The sequence below is a fragment of the Ostrinia nubilalis genome, chromosome 5 (assembly GCF_963855985.1).
Source record: "Ostrinia nubilalis chromosome 5, ilOstNubi1.1, whole genome shotgun sequence".
NCBI lineage: Eukaryota > Metazoa > Arthropoda > Insecta > Lepidoptera > Crambidae > Ostrinia > Ostrinia nubilalis.
In genome coordinates, this window is record NC_087092.1 from 11,193,058 (window position 1) to 11,205,110 (window position 12,053).

The window sequence follows — 12,053 nt, forward strand, 5'->3', positions numbered from 1 at the left end:
AAAACGTTAGAGTTTGAATCAGTTATTTTATTTCCACAGATCATAATCCTCCTTGGCTGCGCGACACTGGCCACTAAGAAAAACTTAATTCTTTCTCGACGACCAACATCGATGCTCTTTTGTTTTCTCACGATGTTTCTTCCACGACTTGATTTTGTATTCTACATAGTAACACAAGACCTATCAGAGGGATAAAAATATTTAACTGGAAAAAATATCTATCAAATGTGAAACCCGTTCAATTATTTTCGAACTTTTATACACGTGCCTACACCATTCCTTATTCCTATCAGGGAGTATTTTATAATATTGTTTTCGTAGTCAATGATATCAAATCACCCGCATCCATATAAAAACGCCCGAAGGCTTAAGGTTTAGTCAAACGAGCTTCCTTTGCAACAAACAAACTATCACATTTCTAGTGTTTATTTGTAACAATATCCTTCTCAGAAAGCATAATTGATTTGCGATTCCAAAAATAGATCGTGGCTTAGCGGTAGTTAAACGACTTTTGTCCATTAATTAACCTTACATTAATGGATCTTTAAACAGTAATTAAACCGTAACAGGAGTAGGTCTACTGAAATAGAATTTAACGTCATTAATAAATGCTGAAAAACTAAAGAATGTCATTTCTCGCTATCGTTCCTGTGTTCTATATCCAGATAGGATAAAATAGATTCCAAGATAGATTAATAATTGCAGGCTTAAGACACGATGTAATAAGACTCACTAAAGCGGTACGAATACGATAAGTAACATAAATGAATACGTCTCGGCAATCGTAATTCGTAGCGTAGGACGCTCATTTAATCAATGGACGAGAGTGATTGTGCTTTGTGGCGCTCCTCCTTACCTAGGAGGAAGCTTAGGTACACTGATCTTTCGATCTGGAAGAGCAAGCTCTTCTTGCTAATTTGATATCATGAATATAAAGAAACGAGCAACACTTTTGTATTGTTACAATCGAAAAATCATTTAAAATTCATGAGCCAGTTATTGTCAATTCACAGGATCTTTTTTACCATTTCATGAATATACAATTATTTCATATGTACAGCAGTAAAATGATATTGATGACGTAATATAAAATATAATTACTCACTTACTTTTTATGAGAACTTACCAACCTATTTGTCCCCAGGTATAGTCCTGTTCAACTGGGTCCAGCTAGCCCTAACCGTGTTTGGCCTCTTCATGGTCTTCGACCCCCTGGGCTCCGTCCGGTACGGGGACATGCAGGACACCCCCAACCAGGTGCGACACCACAAGAAGGTCACCGGACTCTGGTCGAGACGGTTTCGATGGGCCTTCTGCTGGCTGAAGAGGGATGAGCACGGGAAAGAAGCTTTTCAGCAGGTCGCAGGTAATTATTTGTATAACAGAACTATGTTTAGGGTATTCCTATTTTCCCCGAAAGGCTTCACCAGAATGTTGCAAAAGTGTGGTTTTTACGCTCAAAGACCGAAAATGTTCATTGAGAGAAAAAATAGCTCGTGATCCAAAAAAAAATGTGTTTGATTCGTAGGTATGTAAACGATCACTCGTTGTACCAAAGGAAAACCATGATGCGTTCAGCACTAGTTGGTATAAGTAACTGTACTGTATCATTACGGCGGACTAATTGTAACAGTCGGCAGGTCGATTGTATTTTTTTAACCTACAACAGCTTAGCCTGCATTTCTCGCCTGATGGAGAGTGATGATGAGGCCAAGGGTATAAAGCGAACTTCAGATTATTTCAGGAATGTTTTCTTTTATCTATTTTTAATTAAAAATATAATCATTAGTGGCCTCCAAAGTAATACGGACTAAAGCATCCAATGTTTGTGCTTTTAAGAATCCCGCTAAGAGGATGAAATATTTTCTCTAAACATGCAATTCCTTTTATTTAACCACAACCGCCTTTTAATGGCAAAGAAATGTCGATATCAACCCTGATGTCATAGACATAAAGTACAAAATGTAGAAAATAAAATGTGCTCACAGATACGATTTTATTTATCCACTTTGTAAATAAATCTACGGAACTGAGCGGTTTCCTTTCACAAATCCCATCGCGTAACTATTGTCGTGGTCGATGAGGAAAATGCTATGATTTTTAAGCATAAAAATGCACAATAGATGGTAAAGTCAAAGTTAGTCTCTGCCAAATAATAATATGTATTTAGGTTTACTTTAACCAGACAAACTTTATGATAAAGAACAGGCCATTCAGATAACACTACTTTTGCAGTTGGTACAGTAACTTAAATAGTAAAGCACTTAATATATCGGATCGACATTCGAACTTGGTATTGAAAATTGACACTAAGATTCAATATGCATGCATAATGCATAGTTTTAACTCTACGTTGTGACTTTGTTATAATAATGCAGTCTACACACCAAACCCGCCGACATGAGTCATCGATATGAAATTTCTTTTGAAATAAAGCCGCCGACACCAAGCCGCCGGGCTGTTGGCAGGCTTGGTATGTAGAGGAGTCCATAAGTAAACATAAAAATACATAACTAAAGTAATAAATATTATTGACGGGATTGCTACCTTGTACCTTAATTTCGAGTTTCCGATATTTCGGCACTGTTGCAAGCGCCGTGGTCAATAATATTATTATGTTAGTGACCATGAAAGTTTAAAACAATATAGGTACATACATACCTACCTAATGTGATTTCTCTCCGCAATCATTTTAAACACCGAAGCCTTTAATCTGTTTTAACCAACCATGCACCTAATCTAATGTTATGTGCATAACCAAGTAAATTGGAACTTTGTTAAAAGCACTTCAGGTTCGCCCACGCTCCAGACTGATACTCGACTGACTGACTCGAAAATGTAGAGCTTTTCTAATATAAGGTGGAGGCCTTTGTCCAGCAGTGGACGTCATTTGGCTGAAGACGACGACGACGACGATCTATCTGATAAATATCTGTGTGCCAGGGCGAATCGAGATACAATAGAAACCTTATTACCGCGGTTATTCATAGCCTGTTGAAATTAATATACCTACATTTTTATAAAATGTATAAAAATCAGCTGCTAAGTCTGAGCCTTTGTGCAATTTAATTACACATTGTATAATGTTCTACAACGTTCAGTAGAGGTTACAGTGTTTCAAAGTTGAGAACTAAGTAAATTAGGGGCTGTTAAATGCGCTAGTTGCATTAATCCCGCCCACGCTCGCCGGAGTGTTTACTTATTAGATTGTCTCCGAGTGATACGACATAATATGGAAGCTGCCTACGCTGCATGAATATGATCGTGGATGTAATAATATGTTATACAAGCTAAGTATTCTGCTATAAACACCTAAAACTTAATTATTACATTAATTAAACAATAGGCAATAAAATGTTTTGAAGTATTTTCTGAAGGCTCTAAAAACTATTTTTTCAGTAGGTTTATTAATAATTTAAATATTTCGCTGAAAAAAATGCAGTATAGAATTTGAAAGGCTTTGCTGAAGGCAACAAAATAGGATTTTCTAGCACGTAATTAATACGTTACACGTGCATGTGCTGGACACGGCCATTACATTCAATTGAAGGATTACCATGCAATTTAGATAAGGAGTTCAATCTACCTAAATATTTATATTAGTTTGTCTAAAATACGTTTCAATGGGTGAATTTCCAATCTAACGGTCAAAGATCAATACCAATTGTGACGTATATTTTTGCTAGAAAATGCAAACAATCTTTTTGTGCCGTCGCGTCGGCGAGGCTTCGTTCCATGTGTGATGTACAGTTGACAACACGTTAGAGTTAGACTACATATTTCTGCGGCAAAATGGCATCTATTAACAAGTACATAAAACCACAAAAAATGGTGCACTGTATGCACAGGTTTGGAGGGTTTACTCGTGCGCTCGTAGCTCACACGTGTTGTAGAGACTACGCCAAAGATGAACACTCATTTTTCCTCTGCTATTTCATAATAACAATGATTTTCTTGTATAGCCGCTAGAGACCATTACTTTTTATGCAAGTTGTGTTTATAATTGAAATATAATGCCTCGAAAGCGCGTTTTGTTTTATATTTTTACATTCCTTATGAATTCCTAAGATTTCAACTTTAAGATAAAGGTGCTGAAAGTATTTAGAAAAACTTGAGACCACTTTTTTTGCTAATGAATGTAAAAATTCTCGTGTTTTTGTTGTTTTGGAACCTCAGAACTGAAGTTGAGTGATAAAACCTTGAAGAAAGAACTTATTCTACGAGTACTTACGACAATGCACAAGACTATTATAAGTTGGAACAAAAGTTTCGATGGATTTTCAAACAGTAGATTCAAATTTCCTCGACATCGTCTGCAATCATGAAAATATTTATTTCATTGGTCTGTTAACACTTTAAAACCGATACAGATATTATTCAAATCCATAACTATGACAATTATAACTTCATAACTTACGACGAGCTCGTTTTCATGCTCTACAGAGTATACAGTGTGTGGTTAGTGATGTGAAAAATATTCGTATTCGCTAAATTTTCATTATCTTGATATTTGTAAAATCTTGCATTTAAACAAAAAATATTTAACACGTACCTAATTAAACAATAAATTGTTAATGCCAAGTTTTTCATATGAAAGTTCGATGTAAAATCTAAAGTACTCACTTTTTTCGAGTAACACTGATTTGAGAATTAAGTAGGTACTTTTTGCTTCAGAATTTTCAGCATTTTCGAAAAATATAGGATGAATGCTCATAAAAGCTATTAATATCTATTATTACTTGAAGTTACCCTCCTTTATTTCGAATATCGTCCCTTACCTAACAACACCGCTTAAGTCGATTTTTGGCGGTTTTGACATTTTAATGCCATTGGATAGATCTGCTCATCGCGCGTCTAACCATTGGTCACATGTTATAGATTTCAGCCAATAAGAAGCCGTAATTTGAATTTTAGTGACACCGCGCAAGTCGGTTTGCCTCGCAACACCGCTCAAGTCGTTAGTCTGCCATACATTTCTCGTAAAGTTCCTTCGCGCTCCGTAATTTTTATATTTTTAAGTGAGTTTTATCGCGAAAAGGTCTATGAAAGAAGTTTTAATAGAAGATTAAGATGTAAGCTATATAATAATGTATTTTTTAATGATTTACGCGTATTAATATATAAGGAAATGATAATATAAAATATCTTCATTTACTTAAGCGGTGTTTACAAATTTTTTTTCAAACTTAGGCGGTGTTTCAAACAGTATTTTAATTCTTTTAGGAAGCTATACAAGTGAAATACACTATTGATGGAGAAGGAATTGATTCTTGAAGTATTCCGAGTTCAGGTGATGAATTTTTATGTGCACAATTACAAGAAGCAGGACATAAACGGCGTAAACAACTGCCCAGGTTTTAAACGAATCGAAGGCTTTCTCATAATCCTCAAACACCAGGCAAAGTGGCTGATTATACTCCTCGGTCTTCTGTCTCGGTGTCCGCAGCGTATGTATGTGATCTAAGACACTAAAGCCTGCTAGCCAGCCTGGAAACCAGCTTGATCAGGAGGCTGGAAGGCGTCGAGTTGGCGAGCTAGACGATTCATAATTACTCGAAAACAGCTTGTAGACATGGTTCAGAAGTCAGATGGGTCTATAATTCTTCAACAAGGTTTAATCGCCGTTTTTTGAAGAAGAGTATCACCAGACTTCTGTGCCGTGCCGTAGGAGTTTTTCCCTCGAGGATGACGGATTAGAACAGCTTTCAAAGAGCCTTTAGCATCGACATTTCACCTGCTTTCAAAAGCTGAGCTGTAACTCTATCATCACCCGGGGCCTTGTTGTTTATCAGCTGTTCCAGAGCTATTCCAAGCTCGTGTAGACTGGCGTTCGGGATATCTTAGGTATTGTGTCGGGTCAATCTAGCTCTTGGGTCTTCGGCTAGATTTGTAACAGTTGTGAACACAGTCGTGTATAAAAGTCGTCCGTAGAACTTCTCAACCTCTTTCAATATCTCAGGCCCCGACGCTATTCTCGGTCTTCAGCTTGGTCAGTTGGCTTTGGCCAACAGACAGACTGATCTCTTACGAACACCTTAGAGCCCTTGTTATGCTCAATCGTCTGTATTATATGCGTAGGTCGCGAGTCAAAAGACTTAGAGATCTATCTGTTAAGACGCCGATACTGAGCAGCATCTTCAGATGACTGCAGATCCATGTTTCGTCTTTCTTCTATAAGGCTATTAATGAGATCAGAGATCTTTTTTGTTTCTCTTAAACGACGGGTTTTAAAGACCTTAGATCCAGTCAGTTGGACAATTCCCAAGAACCTGCCATTGTACTCTTCCACATTTTTGCAATGTCCCGGCATTGGAAACGATTTTGCAACTCGAGTTGAGCTTTCGGGGTTGGATGGACGCTGGGCGGAGTGTAGACTTTATCAGTCCACATCTATTGAGATTTGGACTTATATTTAATGTGCGTCTTACCATTTGGTGATTGCTTCCTGTTTTGACCAAATTGACCACACAGACAACATGCTTCTACGTCGACAAGATGAAGTTGATCTCATATTTCATAGCGTCATTGGGATGCAGCGAAATCTACTTTCGCTGTTTTGGCTTTCTGAAGAAGAAGTTCATCATCCCTCTCCATAAAGCCAGCCAGCAGTTAGCCACGTGCGTTCCTCTCTCCGTACCCAAATTGCCCCACTTCCAGCTCATTGACGTTTCGTTTGCCCAGCTTCGCGTTGAAGGCCCCCCCATCACAATATTTGATCTACACACTGTGATTCTTAAGGTTTAGGTTAAAGATACATACGTTATAATGATTGTTTAATTATTTTTTAAATAATTCTTAATAAAATTTTTCTTTGTAAATCATCTATTAATACCTTATTCCTTTACATTTCGGCAAACAACACCGCCTAACTCTACAAAAATATCAGTCAATACCGCTCAAGTCATAAAATATAGGTTAAAATAAAGTAAATCGTCAAATTAAGTATAAATAATTATTTCTTAACCACTAAATAAAGTATTTAATAAGTAACAATTGGAAAAATCCATCGATTTTTTAAAATAAACAGTTTTTTTCGTCTCCTGTAAAGTTGGTAAAAATGACTTACGCGGTGTTGTTAGCTAAGGGACGATATCTTATCACTTCTTTTCCAGCCTCCAACCTTTGCCAGCTACCTAGCTTGTGTAACACCTGTGTCCTATTTGTATAAATATTCATGTCAAAATAATGTTCAAGTTTATTATAAAGAATCAGATATTCTTATTCACCGAACCGAACTGTTCGTTCTGTTAAAGTTGTATCCGACATCACTACAGTAGTGGTGGCAGCCTTCCTCTCGTCTATCAAGTTACACCCAGCGGGGTGCGAAATTGTTGAGATCCGTATCCGACGAGTTGGAAACGTGCAGCTCGATCGTGTAACGGTGTTATTGTACCTCGAGGGATACCAGAAGTTCATAACTAGTTACTCTGTCTGAAAACTGAGACAATTATTTGTATTGGTACTTATGAATGTTTCTATTTATAAGTTTTGGTTCATATTATATGTAAGTTAATTAGTTTTTTTACGCAACTGTTACGAACAAAGTTTTTAAAGTATCTAGCACAATCAAGCCTCTAATAACTGATATTGAAATTCAATAGATCACATAACTTCAATTTTTTTATTGGATTCATTGTGATTTTTAGCACTGCAACTTTTTGCAGCCATTTGTACCTACCTATACGCTTTTAACAGCCCTGTATAAATAATTGGCTTTATTAATAATCAAGTTTTATAATGCTCTATCGATTGTTTATTTTTACCCGACTGCGCCAGAAAGAGGGTTATTTACAGTAGTTTTTCTATTGTTACAGCTCTCCTCAGCGCACTGTTCCGATCAACCGACCTAGTCCCTTCTGACGTGGTCGCCGGCTGCGTTCTCTTACGAGTACGGCAGAAGCGGGAAACCCGAGAGATGCGGCGCATCCAAATGCTCAACGACGAGGAACCGATCTACACCACAGATGTGAACAAAGTCTTCTCGGAGACCCCTCCCTGGATGAACCTGGAGGACGCTCTACACTACTTGAGGCTGTCCATAGCAGCGTACGGCTGGCCGTATGTGTTGTACCGACACTGCTTCACTGGATTCTGCAAATTGGCGCGCCATTTGACGTGTTGTTGCTGTCGGTAAGTTTCACACTTACTTACTCTACACTAGAAGTATTTTGTGTTGAAAATATGAGAACTTGATGAGCTGCTTGAAACTCTGGGAAAACAGACAAATGGGTGAACAAAATAAAACATACACTCGAATTGAAAACCTCCGCCTTTTATTGAAGTCGGTTATAAAAGTGAAATAATTTTTCATTTCGAAATACGAAACCGTGTGAAATTCAAGCGATTCTGTAACTTTCTTTTTTCATTTGGAAATTACACCATGTAAAACAAGGTTATAACTTACATGGTACCAAAGCTTAATGAATGATATTATGGCTATATCCACCAAGACATTTTCGAAGAAATAATAGCGTAAACCATCAGAGGCCTATTTTCAGCTGATTTATTATTAACTTAAGCCCACACAAGGTAAAACACACCTGTCTGTCTGTGGTAAACCTTGCAAATGTCTTCATTAGACAGTCTGTAGCGGTAAGGTATAATTTTAATGTCCCGTTCGTATGCTTGGTTGGATTCGGAAATAAATTTCCTAAAGACTAAAGCTGAGTACACACTGATACACACTACATTTCTTAGGCACAATTCCAGCTTAGTTTAGGTATATTTGGTGCGGTTAGTAATTTTGTCACTTTTTATCGATTTGTGACTTGCGCCAAATTTGATGTTCATTTTGTGTAGACAGTACATAAAATTTATTGCTACTCGAAGAAAGGTAGCTTTCAAGTTATGACATAAAGTGGACGTGTAATATCTTGAATTTAAAAGAGCATGGTAACTAGGTACTTAAGTAGGTATTCCAAAATATACTTACTTATCGTAGGTGGTACTTAGGTACTTAAATAAATTTTACGCTCCACCTACTTAGTTCTAGTTAGATGAATTTATTTATAGCTTCGTTCTCTGAGGGAACTGAGTGGGTTTTCTTATATCCAAGTAAGTTCATATGCGTATTTCAGTTCAGAATAATTTTAAAAATAAGTCGCAAGCATCTTTAGTATTCTAGTCATGTCGCAATCAAAAATATGTAGCAATGCGTAAATTCTGAGCAAGTTTCATTTCAATCTTATTACGATACCTAAAATAAATTAGTTAACCTATTACTTATTCTATGCTAAGACTTAATATTTTATGTATGTTTATGCCTGTTATGAATAAAAAAAATAAAAAAAAATACGGACCTCTTTCTATTACTCCAATGTCGTAAGTTGTGATAATGTTAATTGCAATCAACTATTTCTTGCCGTAGAAACGGTTTAAGCACAACAGACTAACTTTTTGTTACAAAATCGCTCCTAATACTATGGCCTTAAGATCCTACAATGTTCAGGATTATGTGCCGTTGCCTGTACGCTAACATCCTAACAGGAGTTACGACGTTGTCTGTGTTCTGGGCAACATTTTGTATTAGGCGGCTGGAATTTAATATAAGGCTCACACGTACAGTGGAAATGTACATTGTCAAGTCATCTTAGTACAATGTATCTAATATAAGTACCTATTTAGTACTTGGCTTGATATTGCGCTAAGCTCGTGTATTACATTTGCACGAAATAAACTTGTTTTGCTAGCAGATGTAAATGAAAAAAACACAATCCGCGATCGCAAATAATGAATTAATAATAAAATAACATAAAATAAGTATAATACATTCACTAAAACTGAAATTGTGGGTATGTTACGTTGTCAAAATAGATTCTAAACAATAAAGAGCTACTGGATTGTTATTAAACATTGCTAGTCATACATTAATTACGATGATTGGTTTGTTACGACATTGACAAGCCGAACTACAATAATATTTATGTTTGAAATAATAAGTAGGAAGACTTGTTACTTGTAAAGAAATGTTTAACAAATATTACACTGTTGCTCGTAACAAATCAAGTTAATTAAGTTTAAATACAGCGATAGAAATAAATAAATTATAGGTACCTAGTATAAAATTAGTTGTCCTAGAATCGTTTTCTAAAACTGCGTCACTTTATGTTAATCTTCACTCAGTTTCACCTCAATGAAATTGTTAAAGTTTTATTGATCTGTTGAGCTAGCTAGACTTCTGAAAAGTTGAAAACTAGCATAGATCTTTCTTCAATTGGTCATCATTTAGGAACCTAATGTATTAAGTTCTTTAGCCAAAAATAAAGATTTGCCTTTTTCAGACTTGTAGAGTTCCCTGAACAGTTACACAGACCTATCCTCTAACGTTCACCAGTCAATTGACCTTCCTAGTTTTTACAGTCTATCAAAACACAATCCACTTGTTCACCAACTCATTGGACTTATAATTGACGAGAAGTCGGAATTATTGGTTCATGGTGTCAACTACTCAATTGGTAGAGAGATACGCATTAATATGTAAAATACGAAAATTCGTTTATTTTTCTGTTTGTGATGCGGACATGTTGTAGGATGTCCCTACACTGATTTTCAACAGGAAGCCCTATCGCTTGCGCATCCCAGACAGAAAAATAAACGTATTTGCGTATACAATTTTTCTGTCTTCGGTTATCACACTGCGCCGCGCTCCGTCGCGGAGCGCGGGGCGACAGTTTTTTTCATTGTATGCGAGTACCTCAGTTTGTATAGAAAACACGCGCGGCACTTCACACTGACAACGCGTCCGCGCAGTGTGATAACCACCTTACGTACTAAAACTGAGCGAGCGCCCTATTGTCATGCATTTAATTTTTTCATTAAATTTATTATTATTATTTTGGACAGGCCAAAGAACTCCATTGTGACGGACGACAACTGCTGCCTCTGCAACTTCGCTGGTGTCAAGTACATGTCCAAACTCCCCGCCGATGACATCATCTTCGCCTCCTTCAATAACCGGGTTTTTGAGGTGCGTTTCATCATTTTAATCTATCTTTATAACTTAGGTATTCCTTCAACAGATATAACAGAAGCTCTAAGGACATAACATCCTAATACTTGCAAACCTGCATAGCAAAATTAAATGTACTTCATGTTTTACTTAGTTTTACTAGGACCTCCGTATATGTACCGACTAGAGAGGCTTTTGACAATAAAATATAGTTTCTATTTGTAAAATTTAATTAGTATTTAAGTCCACAGGTGGCATGGACCACTTGTTTTGAGCATCTGTCCCATGAACCTATTTCTTTGTCATTAATGTCACCATTCTTCGTCAACATTAGTAACCCTTTGAGATAAGGTATAATGGAGACCTTTCATTGGATTTTTGAATTGCTTTTCCCATGATAAGTAACTACATGTTAAGTAGTTTCAAGACTTTAAATTCATATACGAAGTCCGGTCGAAGCTGTCGGTTACTTCACAAGTTACAGGCAACTTGTGTAATACATTATGTCGGCACTTGAGCCACTTAAGCGTCCGTGAACTCGCCCTCGGCTAATATTTAAACATAAATCCGAAGTTATACAACAAACTAAGTACCCGAGAAACTCGTTAAATTATGTTTACATACTGACGCGTTATTTGAGTTTCGATCGTTTTTGCAATGCGGAAGCGAGCTTCATGGGTGAACTCAGTGGAAAATAATATAATTTTAAAATTTGCAGGTGGCAGTTTGTTAGCTATAGCCGTGGTTGTAGGCATTGTTAGCTTAGAATCAAGTATAGAGTTCATTAATACTTAATTACATTACAATATGTAGTACTAAAAGTGTCTTTTCGATAAAACAGTATCGGCGTAGTTCGCCACCTAGCATGGAGAGTATAGACAAAAATGAAATTAAAATTAGAGATGGTCGTGCTCCTACAATGAAGATTTAATTACCTGATGAGGAAGATGATGAATAAATTGATTTAATTCCAGTTACCCTTCTGCGTGATAGCGGACCATGACCGCGAGAGCATCGTAGTTGCTGTTCGCGGCTCCATATCTCTACGGGACATATTCACTGACTTTACGGCGGGATCCGAAAAATTTGAAGCTGATGGTAAGTA

General features: G+C 36.7%; 1 protein-coding gene across 3 annotated transcripts in view; it reads left to right on the top strand.

Annotated features, from left to right (window-relative positions):
• LOC135071920 (diacylglycerol lipase-beta-like) overlaps window positions 1-12,053 on the top strand; it is a 94,621-nt gene that overhangs the window by 72,247 nt on the left and 10,321 nt on the right. For all 3 annotated transcript variants that reach the window (XM_063965793.1, XM_063965795.1, XM_063965794.1), the window contains exons 5-8: window positions 1,145-1,366; window positions 7,815-8,130; window positions 10,843-10,966; window positions 11,923-12,046. In XM_063965793.1, the coding sequence (XP_063821863.1) occupies window positions 1,145-1,366; window positions 7,815-8,130; window positions 10,843-10,966; window positions 11,923-12,046 (786 nt within the window). The remainder of the gene's footprint in view (window positions 1-1,144; window positions 1,367-7,814; window positions 8,131-10,842; window positions 10,967-11,922; window positions 12,047-12,053) is intronic.